Source organism: Podarcis liolepis (assembly GCF_965112155.1).
Source record: "Podarcis liolepis genome assembly, chromosome: 7".
Lineage (NCBI taxonomy): Eukaryota > Metazoa > Chordata > Lepidosauria > Squamata > Lacertidae > Podarcis > Podarcis liolepis.
The window spans coordinates 52475882-52487779 of record NC_139561.1 but is presented as its reverse complement, the minus strand read 5'-3'; the positions used below and the strand labels follow the sequence as shown (position 1 = coordinate 52487779).

General features: G+C 44.7%; 1 protein-coding gene across 2 annotated transcripts in view; it reads right to left on the bottom strand.

The window, feature by feature from the left end:
• Positions 1 to 11898, bottom strand: part of CMIP (c-Maf inducing protein) — a 144787-nt gene that overhangs the window by 15297 nt on the left and 117592 nt on the right. For both annotated transcript variants that reach the window (XM_083514968.1, XM_083514969.1), the window contains 6 exons: positions 11707 to 11769; positions 10443 to 10523; positions 7319 to 7422; positions 6652 to 6756; positions 4679 to 5032; positions 9 to 74 (listed from right to left, as the gene is read on the bottom strand). In XM_083514968.1, coding sequence (XP_083371094.1) covers positions 9 to 74; positions 4679 to 5032; positions 6652 to 6756; positions 7319 to 7422; positions 10443 to 10523; positions 11707 to 11769 — 773 coding nt within the window. The remainder of the gene's footprint in view (positions 1 to 8; positions 75 to 4678; positions 5033 to 6651; positions 6757 to 7318; positions 7423 to 10442; positions 10524 to 11706; positions 11770 to 11898) is intronic.

Below are 11898 nucleotides of genomic sequence, written 5' to 3'. Positions count from 1 at the left end.
GAACTTACTCTTTAGGGAATGGGATAGGTTGAAGCAAACTGGCAAGAGCTGGTCTCCAATCCTCATAGTCTGATCTGAAATGAGAAAAGTGCTGTTAGTCCTGGACCCAATGCATAATCCACTCTTGTTTATCAGCTGTGCATTTGTCCTTGTAGGTAACACATCCACCACAGTATGTGTGAATGAGATCCATCTATGGCTGGCTCTTGACCAACTGGCACCCCAGGTGCTGCTGTACTACAATTCCCACCAGTCCCAGATAGCATGGCCAGTGCCCAGAGGTGATGGGAGTTGTAGTTCAGCAACATTTGGAGGGCCACAGATTAGCCACTCCTGGTCTTGGCTAAATCCTCTCCCTATAGCAAGGAGCATTATTTGTGACCCACTCCATTTGTTGTGACCTTTTCATTTTATTCTGTTATTATTATTGTTGTTGTTACATCTGTAGCCCATTGCATAACCTGGACACACAATCTGCATGCATGACTTATCCCTGTCTTTCAAGATGATATGATGTGAAAGGATCATAGATCTGATCACAAGAACACAGTTTTTGGAATGGGTGCTGATGTAAACTTCCCTTCAAATTAAAGAAAGAAAAAGAAAAAAGGTAACTTAATACTGGCCATGCAACTCAATCCACGGCATCTTTATGGGGTCACAGGCTGCAGGTTGTGGGAAAGAGCTCTTTCTTTCTGCCTGTGACCCTGGAAAGTGGCTGCCAGCCAGGAAAGACAGCATCTGCCAACCTGGTGCTCCTCATATGTTGTTGGACTACAACTTCCTTCAGCCCCAGCCAGCACAGGTAATGGTGATGGGAGCTGCAGTCTAAAGCATCTGGAGAGCACCAACTTGGGGAAGGCTGCGATAAGCAAACACAACCAGAGCATTTTACATGCAAAGAAAGTTGTTCCTTGTTCCTTGCCAACTGGAGTCCAAAACATTTGGAAGGTGTCAGGTTGACAAAAGACTAGAACAGACAATACTGGGCTAAATGGGCAAACAATCTGACCTGGTATCTCCCCAGTGCAAACAATATGACATTCAGAAGACATTTGCAACTCTTTATTTCCAAAATTAAGCTTGGCTCACCACTTACACAGGAAGCATCAATCAACAGGCCAGCTAAGTGCTCCCCGCCCCAAATCTATTAGCAGTTGCAAAGGTGGGGCTTAAAATTCCTAATCATGCAAAGACCCCAAAACATACCCCCTGCCACCAGCAGCTGCACATCTCTGACTGTGCGACCCTTTCTGCCAAGGTCACAGAAAGCTCATGGCCAGCAGGGCCATCAGCTCCCTAAGACACAAAGGCTTACTGAGCTGCCACATGACACAGCCTGGTCAATTCTCTTTTCCCACCTTCAAACCTGCAGCATGTCAGCTTGTAACTACAGTCAACTCAGCAAATCAAACAAGCCTCTGCCTGAGCTGCATGTATATCCGTGTGTGTGTGTGTGTGTGTGTGTGTGTGTGTGTGTGTGTGTCTGTCTGTCTGTCTGTCTGTCTATACACACACACACACACACACACACACACACACCATGGCTGTCATTGCTCCATGGACACCACCAGAGGCCTTTCCCCTTTTCCCAGTGTCGTCTTTCGGTTCAATAGAAAAAGCTGCCCTGCAGATCCCATAGAGCCGAAACAATCCCAAAACATATTAGCAGCCAGGGGCAACCCCGATAAACATAACATCAGAGAATGCACACAGGGTATTTGAAGCATGCAGCTGACCTATAGGGGAATGTGGAGAAGGTGGGGCCAAGCTGAAAGAAGCCCTAAGTGGCCGCCAACCTCCCCTACTTCAGTTTTCTCCTCTACAAAAGGAATCCGTTTGCAGTTTGGTCAACACCTTTTCATTGAAACCAGCCTATTTCTTTATTGATAGTTTTATATACCACTTTGTAGCACTGCACTCTTAAAGCAGCGCACAGTTTAACAGTGATACCACACCAAAACCTGTATATTCTGGGAGCCTGTAAAGGAAACCTGTCATTCAAAGAGCTACATAAACTTCTTAGGAGTGATATCTGTTCTCTTTAAAAAAAGAAACAAGACAGCAACATATTAAAGGCAAAAGCATTCCAACCAGTATCTCCTCTTCTACCTGGCTCTGCAAGTAAACACCGCAGCAGTGTCAAGATGGGTGAACCTGCGAATTTCAGTCTCTCAGTTTCTCATATTTCCTTTGAAGTTCAGTTCCCCACACGAGTTTGTGATTTATTTATTTTTAAAAGTCATCATGGAAGTTCATCAGCATTTTAGTGTGAATTTCTCTGAATAACCAATTTTTGCAAAGCAGCTTTCCCCTAATACAACACGTTTTTGTATGTTTTTCCACTAACATATGCATCTTTGCACACATTACTTGGCTGGATAACTACATAGCAAAAGTTGGAGAAGTGCAAAGTTCAAAGGATGGCTGCGTTTCAGTTCAAGTACAAATTGGATTGATTCACCTATAAATACGAACTGGTTTGAATTTTGCTCCCATTCCTATAGCAGGCTTCAGTTTGAAAAGAAAGCCATTCCATCATGTGAACCACAGATCTCTGCATTCAGTGGAGTTTAACTAAGCTCCTTATTAGAGACAGCATTAAGGCAAACTCGTAGAAAGAACATCACAATCCATTTAATTGTTCTTTGAAGGATCTGACTCAGCACTCTCAAGCATGATACAGGCAACAGAGACAGTAAGATTCTTTGTGCAATACTAAGCAGTCAGCATATTCTGGGAATAATTGCAATAATAAATTGTAATTATTCAAACCAAATCATGGATGCAGGACCCACCTATGGCTTTTCGCTTTGTAAGCGTTAGACACTCCTATCAGAGAATAATGTGAATTATTCTTTGCCTACTCTGCAAGGTAACCGCCTTGCACTTATAGTGCAATTCTATACATGTCTGCTCGAAAGTAAGTTATGCTGAGTTCAATGGAGTTAACTCCCAGGTATACATATAGAAGTGCAGCCTTGCAGCACAATCCTAGCCATGTCTGCTCAGAAATTAAGTCCCATTGAATACAATGAGGCTTATTCCCAGTAGCATTAGGACTGCGTGCAGCCTTCGTCATTCTGAACCCATGGTCATGAGGGATATCTAAAGATAACGCAGTAGCCTGAGATTTTTTGTCTTCCATTTATGGTTGCATCTCTTTTTCTTTTGAAAGTGGATACAGAGAATTGGTGGTGCCCAACTTAGTTCTACTTGGAGTAGATTCACTGAAATTAATGGACTTAAGTTAGTCATGACCATTGATTTCAGTGAGCCCACTCTGAGTAAGACTGATATATTTTCCTTCACTGATCAAACTGCTCCATCTGGTCCAGTGCTGTTGTCATTGACTGGCAGCTGCTCTCTAGGATTACAAACAGGGAGTCTTTCCATCTCAAAGGTAATAGGTAGGCCTATATAGCCAAAGCCAGCTTAAGTTTTATTATCCACTGACAATTCGCATACTCCACCTCTGATCTATATAGAACTAGTATCCCTCCTCTTGGATGCAGCTAGTGGCCACGTGCAAGAAAAGCCTGGAGGGTCCTCCACAGAGCAGGTGGTTTGACAAAATTTAGGAAATTGCTTTGTCTGAAAAACTACCTCAACACAGAAGACTGGGGGACAGACAGTGAAAAATGGCACATTTGACATTCCATGCTTTCCTTTTCTTAGCTACGTGAACGTAAATGCTGCCCTTCCCTGCCCTCTGGGCACCCAGTCTCTTTATGGAGGGTGTACACAGAGGAGCTCTGAATCAGGCAGCTTTTTACTTTGGAACTCTTTGCGACGCTGTTGTAACTTGATAGTGCTATTTATACTCCACACTTCTGTTGTAACTTTCAGGTTGTTTGAGTGTTTCCCAGCCCTACCTGGAGATGCTGGGGACTGGACCTGTGATATTCTCTAACGCAAATCAAATGCTCTACCACTGAGCCGTAACACTTCCTCTGTCTAGCCCAGTACGGTGTACTAGGATGAGGTCTCTGGCAGAGGTGTCTTTCCCATCACCTGATCCCTTTTTAAAAACTGGAGATGCTAGTGATTGAGTTTAGGACAACCTCCTCCTCCTCCTCCATGCCATGCATGTGCTTTACCTCGGTCCAATGGCCCCTCACAGTGCCTTGAGCACTACTGGGATGAGGGAGAAAGTGGGGGGGGGGGAAGCCACCCAAGATCAGCTGAGAGAGCTGTGGTGAATTATCGTACACGAGTTCCACCACACTCTGAAACCCCTGCACCTGTGCCTTCTGCTACACTGATCAAAGGAACATTCCATTTTCTTCTTTGGCTGGCCCTTAGGAAGCCTGAGAGCAAACTTGTCGGGATCTAATCCTCAAATGGAAGACGCGGAGGGGTGACTGGCAGGCAAGGAGCAACCCAGAAAATCAGGCAGTGACATTGCTATCTTGTAAAATATCCTCAGGGGTCAACGGGCAAACAGAAACTGGCCCTTTTCATCCGCTGGATGCTATTTTTGGAGCTCCGCTGGCCGGGCCAGATGCCTGTTGCAGACATTAATGCCGGCACTAGATTTATTGCTCTGCTATTTACACATCTCACTGGATGCCTGCAGATGTTGAAGAGAAAAAGGCAGGCAGAAATGCACCCCACCGCCCACCCCCACCCGCACAGTTCAAGAGAGGCAGCTTCAAAAGGCATGGAAACTACTCACAGCATCTTGAGTATTTCCACGTAGCAACCGAGGATGCGATCCGCCTGGGCGCTGAGCTCAATGCTCATGGTGCTACAGGTGGGGCTGACCATCAAGCAGTCTATCAGGTTGGGCTCACTGTCGTTGCCGACGTTGGCCGTCATCTTCTGGTTGGCTGTGTTGTTGCGCTCGACTTCCACGTGGATTTCGTTCGACGTGACGATGACCGACTTGAGGCGGGACTCAGTCAGTGTGGCCTCTTGGGACACCAAGTCAGGACTCGTGTGGAGCAGCCGGAGAGGCAAATTGGGCTTACGGTCACAGGGCTGCTGGCAGCCGTTACGAATTTCCTTCAGGCTTGGAGAATTGTCCCGGCTGTGTTTCAAAAATACAAATTTTTTAAAGTCTAAAAAAGAAGCCTTTACTAGCCAGGCACAACAGAAATTAGTAAGGAGGAAGGGTAGCCTAGCTGTGTTGTAACAGATCCCCATCTTACATCTTGGCCCCTTGCAATTGCCACAGTTCTATTTATAGCAGAGGAAAACAAACATCTCCCCAAAGAATTTACAGTATGGGCCATATTTTTCTGAAGGCCTGTGAACCCATTGCTAATGGGGAGGAATGTGGTTCTCTCTTCCAAATGACGCAAAAACTGTGATGAAATTCATACTCCAGTAGACAGCTGTCCAGCTTTGTTGGAGAGTTTACTTGAGGAAGGGGTAGAGTCTGGAGGCATCACCCCCAACACTCTCCCAGCCCTATGGAAAGCTAGAAAATCCTACGGCTCTTGCCACTGCTCCCTCAACATCCTTTTCGTCCCCTTTCGTAATGGGGAGTGGGGAGGGAGGAAATGGTTCACTTGGGGATGATAGTGAACTTGGCCTGGGGCTTGTGTAAATATTAGCAAGCTTCCTACCCTCCTGAGTCAGACCACTGTTCCATCTACACTCAGAACCACCTACACTAATGGTTTTTCCAGGGATTCACACAGGCCATATTTGGTGATATGTAGGATTGAACTTGGGACCCACTGTGCACCAAGTCTGTGCTCTACCACAGAACTATGACTCTTTCCTACAGGAATCTGCCCTGGACTGCTGTGTGGACCTTCTGTGTGTGCTCAGTGGTTGGTGACACAAAGCAGACAATTCCTGAATCTGGGACAGTACAGAAGCTATACTGTGGTTAACTGCCATCTGCTACCACTTCCGGTTCAAATGGGGAAGGCGTGTGATGGGATGCACCCAGGCTGCACTCACACTGCAGGGCTCAGTTGTGGAACATATGAAGGATAATCAAAGTTCCTCTGAGCATGTGTGGAGTCCCTTCCCACATACATACTTCAGAGTTAAGGTGAAGAGATTTCTGGGATACATGACATAGCTCTGAGGCAGGCCTCAATTCTGGACCTCTTCATTTAAAAAACCCTGGGCTTGGAGGGTGGGACGGAAGAATGTCTTACTTAGACTAAGAGGTTGGAAGTACTCATGCAGTGCAGGTGTAAGGAACGTGGTGTTGACAGACCACAACTCCCATCATCCTTTATGACTGGCCTTGATGGCCAGGGTTGATGGGAATAGCAGTCCTGCATCATCTGGCACCATGTTGGCTACCCCTGATGCCGTGTAAATTCAAACACAATTTAAATTGAACTTCATACCTGAAATGCACAAAGAAAATGCTCTGGTATTTAGGGAAAGGCAGGATATCAATGTAATGAAATAAATAAGGTGCAGGAACCAGAATATACAAAGATACATGCCTGGCATGTGAATCACAGACATGTGCTTCAAAGGCCACACAGTAAACACGGAAGTGGCAATCCTTTTTTTCTCCAATTGCCACTGTGAGAAAGCTGGGCCATGAACCTTTCGCAACTGGCAGTGTTGCATATGAATTTTGTGATTACTCAGGCATCCAAAACCAAAGTACAAGTGACCTGTCAACCAAATGCCAAAGAGAAGACCTTCACTCCAGAGACCGCGACTACTAACCTGTTGATGAATTCTTCGTAGCACGAATAAATGGCAGCTAAACAGACGGCCACAAGATTTGGCAGGACCCTGGGGTGGGGGCACTGTCCGGTAGGGCCATGCATGCTGGAAAGACAACACAAAAGTAGCAGCATGAGGGCACAATCGCGAGGCAACAGTGCTGGAGTAAATCAGAAGTGGGGAACCTTTCCCCCCAAAGGCTGCATTCTGCCAGGGGTAATTTGCTGGGGGCTGCATGCTGGAGGGGGTGGAGTCAGAGCTACAAGCAGACAGGGCCATGTCCCAAGATGAGTAGAGCCAGAACCAAAAGTGAGAGGGGCCATCCCATTTCCCCGTGTTTCTGCTATCCCACTTTAAATTTAAATTCTCTCTCCCTGGCCTCTCCTGCCATAAAGTCGCTTGCAGGTCGTGTGCCTGTAGCCTGAATCTATGAACACAAAATGCAGGGTAGGACTAGAATGCTGAGAAAGGGTTGCTCAGCATGTGCCCATGCACAACATTTTTTTTTTCCGCGGGAGAGCAATGTTTGGCAGTAAAATAGAAGCAGCTCTGAAACTTACTACTGGCAACTCTAGTATTGCTACTGAGGAGATGAAGAAGAGAGAGGAGAATTAAAGGATTAACACCCTAGAAGGGCAGAGTTTTTGAGAGAGAACAAGCCACTGACCTGTGAATAAACTTCTTCACTACTTCCATGCCAGCGTTCAGTTCGTTCAAGGCCAGAATGTACTCCTGAGTAAAAAGCCTCAACCTAGGGCACTTCCCAAAATCCTGCCCAAAACAGGAGAGAGAGAGCAAATAATGTCACAGAAGAATGGATGAAAGGCTTCATTCAAGCTGTGGATTTTAAGTGAGGAAATGTTCACCTGGACCTGTTTAACAATGTGAGGCAGCATTAGTCACCACTTATAACCCCCACTTTCATTCATACAAACATAAGAGAAGTGCAGCTGGTATCAGGCTAAAGGCCTATCTAGTCCAGCATCCTGTTCAAACATTGGCCAACCAGAAGCCTATGGGAAGCCCACAAGCAGGACCTGAGTACAGCAGCACGCTCCCCACTTGTGAGTCCCAGCATTCAGAGATATACGGCCTGCGAGAGTGTTGGTAGAACAGAGCCATCCAGATGGTCATTACATTTTCCATTCAAACAAGGCACAGATAACATTCTCCAGCCTATCTTTCTGCTTGCTGACTTCTGTCATCAAGCATTTCCCCCCATATTTATACGTACATGTAATTAATAAATTTATGGATTGGTCACACCAACAGATCTCACAATAAAACTTATGCATCAGTTAATGCACAAAAAAATAAGATACCAAATAATCAAAACATAAACAGGTAGGGAAACATGATTCTGTTTGTCAAGATAAGATTTCTACTTGCAATCCTCAGTGCTCTCAACAAGAAATTAGCTGCAGTCTCTGTAACCATCTCATTTGCACCAATATTGATTTTAGGAGGTTTAAATGCCTTTATAAAATTGTTTTTTAAATAGTTTCATAAACTGCTTTAGGAATCTCAGAGCTGAAAAGCAGTATATTACTACTGCGTGATAATCAGCTAAATCATACTCAAGAGTAGACCGGCAGAAATTAACAGACTTCCGTTACTAAAATCTATTGCTTGTCACAGACCTGATTTTGTACTGAGAGCTTCTTCCAGGTGTTTTAAGTGTGGGGTCAGCAGGGGACCAAGAGGTATGAGCACTGGGCGGGGGCGGGGGGCAGGGAGCTTGTCATCTGCTGTGATTTGACTCTCTATGTGGCCTCTGCCTGGCAAAACATTTTGCTCTTGTTTCTTCATGAAATTCCTCAGTCTGTTGTCATTCAGTGCCTGACTATAAAGCCTCCTGGTTTGACTGCAAACAGAAGCGCATGAGATCATAAAAGGAATCTAGATTTATGCTTCCACTTATAACACCATTAGAATAACAAATGCTCCTATGGTGTCACGTGTGGCGGTGGTCCAATCCCGTCACAACTAATAAGGCAGACTGCAACAGCTGAGGCAGGCCTGAGCGAAGAAAAAACATGGCCACTTGCACACAATAAATCCAGATTCTCATTATCTAGCCTGCACAGTTGATCTTCTAGCCTGTAGCTAAAGAGCAATTTTACACCCCCCCCAAGCCATTGCCAACTGTCTGTTCCAACCTTCAACTTAATTGCTACTTAATTGAGATTTTTTAAAGGAATTGTTTCCCGCCACCCATTCTCTATCCTGTCTCCACCACCAAAACACCCAGGCTTGTAGGCCACAAAACCCCTGCCTTCCACACATTAAAAAATATGTGAATGAAAAAATGAAATAGATCTGGTATCGCGCTGGATTCTTAACACACACGTTGTTGGAGATTCCTGGTGCCAAGTGAGAAATTGCAGGCAATCTGACACCAGTGGTGTGAGCCTTTCCACACTGCAATGACCTGCAAACAGCTGCAAGATCAGTCGATGTGCACTTTTTTGAAAATGGAAAAAAGGGAGCGTCACTTACAAAGAAATTTGCTGCATAGCATAAGAAGGCAATAATTACATCCTGTGGCTTTGACAGCATTTATACAGAGAAGGGCTTGTCATCCAGTTAAAAAATAGTCATCATATGTTGAGCAATCTATTGATTAAGTCTGTATATGAGCAAAAATAATTACAAACCTAAGAAGAGCCTGGCGGCTGGATCAGACCAAAGGCCTGTCTAGTCCAGCATCCTGTTCTCACAGTGTCCGCCCAGGTGCCTCTGGGAAGCCAGCAAGCAAGGCCTGAGCACAACAGCACTCTGCCCAACTGCAGTTTCAAGCAACTGGTATTCAGAGGCCTGCTGCCTCCAATAGGGAGGTAGAACACAGCCATCAGGATTAGTAGCCACTGACAGCATAAAGACATTGAGTGGCTTAGTAGCACAAGACAGTGTTTCATGTGGGAGGAAAGAAAGATAAGCACACTGCACATGTTATCACAAAGAGCCCTGCTGGGTCAGGCCATGAAAACATAAAAAGAACTCCCCTGGATCAGACCTTGGGACCAATCTAGTCCGATATCATGTTTCTCGTAGTGGCCAACTAGATGCCCCTGAGCAGCCTACGAGCAGGACATGCAAGGGCACCAGCTCCCCCTGAAGCAAAAAGCGTCATTTCCTTTGTTTTTACACAACACAAGCTTGTGCCATAGAAGAAACACGAGTGCCAGAAGCTGCTTTTTAACAGGTCAGAGACGATTAGTCCATCTGACCAAGTACTGCCTACAGCAACAGGCAGTTGCAACTCAGGGTTCCCAGGCAGAAATCCTTCTGAACCTCCGCTACTGGATCCTTTTCACCAGGGGTTCAAGGGATTGCACCTGGATCCTTCTGCATTCAGAGGATGCTCAGCCCCCTTTCTGTCTTAAAAGAAGCAGTCTCTCCAGTTTGCAAGAGAGAGGGAGGCCTCTTTTAAGTTGGTGCCTGCTGTTTCTAATGACTTGAACAGGAGAAAAAAACACCCCACAACTTTGGTTAAAAAATCTGCAGCCTGATTAAACAGGAACATCTTTGTAGCTGATTAGAAGTTTGGTGTTTGTTTGTATTTTAAAAAATGTGGAGATTGTTATTTCACTGTATCTGGATTTGAAATGGTTTTTATATATGAAATGGATTTTGCAAATATAAGTATTTTGATTGTGTATGTTTGTATAGAATTTCGATCTTTTTTATTGTTGATGTTTTTATTGCTAAATCACTTTAAGAAATATTTTATAGGAAGTAATCCATAAACGGAATAACATGAAATAAATAAAATAAGCAACTTAACTCACCATATTGTGTTTGAGGATTCTTTGTACAACCGGAGTGAACACTTCTATGACCACCATGGATCGAGGGCGTTCTCTGCAATGCTGCATTAAGAAAGCACACAGACACATATATTTGAAAAAAGAGTTGAGAAGAGGCAACTTGATCTCTCACCAACGATTATACAAAGCCATCAAATAAATCAACAAAAGAAAATTAGGTGGTCCCAAATTGGTTTTTCACATTGTGGGTTACAAAAATGCACTAAAACTGTGTGAAGAATTCTAAAGAGATAGCTTACTGGGAACTCTAAAAACAAATTTTGACTATGGAAGATCTGAATCTTATGAAACAGGAGGGACAACCATGGTCGATACACATTGAACTGTCATTGGGCAATTTGCCCTTTGTAATACAAAAACAATGCATGTATCAAGAACATAAGGAGAGCACAGCTGGCTCACACCAACAGTTTATTGTAACAACCCTGTGAGGCCAGTAGAGCTAAGATGGTATTTTCAACTTTGGAACCCCAAATGTTGCCCCATCATCCCCGGCCATTGGCTAAGCTGGTGTGGGGATGATGGGAATTGCAGCCCAACAACATCAGGAGACCCAAAGTTGAAGAACACTAGGTGAAAAGTCAGTGGCTGGCCCAAGGTCACCTACTGAGCTTTCTGGCTGAGTGTGATTCGAATCCTGGTTTCCCACTCTTAACCACTACATTGCTTTGTAGCTAGTTGTTACCCAGGGTCGCCAAATGCCAAACTCCTCCACCAAGTTGTCTGCATGTACCAGTGAACTTGGGGAGGGCCGGTCTCTCACTTTGCACTAGGCTTTGAAGAAAGGCAGAGACAGCACAAGCCTATCTTGCTACATCTGAAATTTCCCATGTGTTCTGCCACTGGGCTATGGTCCACTTCCTGTTCCTGTATGTACAAGGCTGTTTTTAAAAATGTAATGGCTTTGCATTAAAATATCTGGAAAACGTTGCCAGAATTAAGGCCCCCAATACAATGGCTTCAATATGCACATGGAGCCTGGCTATATGTGGAGGAAACCACCCATTTATTTTAACAGCAGGGTTCATGGTTATATTGGTGGCACCAGAAAGGAGCATGCCCAAACACTGAGGGTAGGGAAACTCCTGAATGCACAGAACGTAAAGTGTATATTCAAACCTCCCATGAAGGTTAAACCAGTTGAAGTCGGCAGCGTAGATGTGCACTGAGCATAGCAAAGCCTGGGGAATGTTTTAAAACACACACACACACATTTCAGAAATACCTTGCAGAAAAATTCACACAAGTCAGGAGGTGGGTGGTTGTTTTCCAGCAAAGGTGCAAGTGCCTAAAAATAGAGATAGGACAGGATTATACATAAGATATTTGACTGTGTCAGGGACAGAAAGTTGCATTATTAATTTAAGTTAAAGGAAAAAATCCAATTTGAACTCATATTGGTATGCAATTCCTGTTT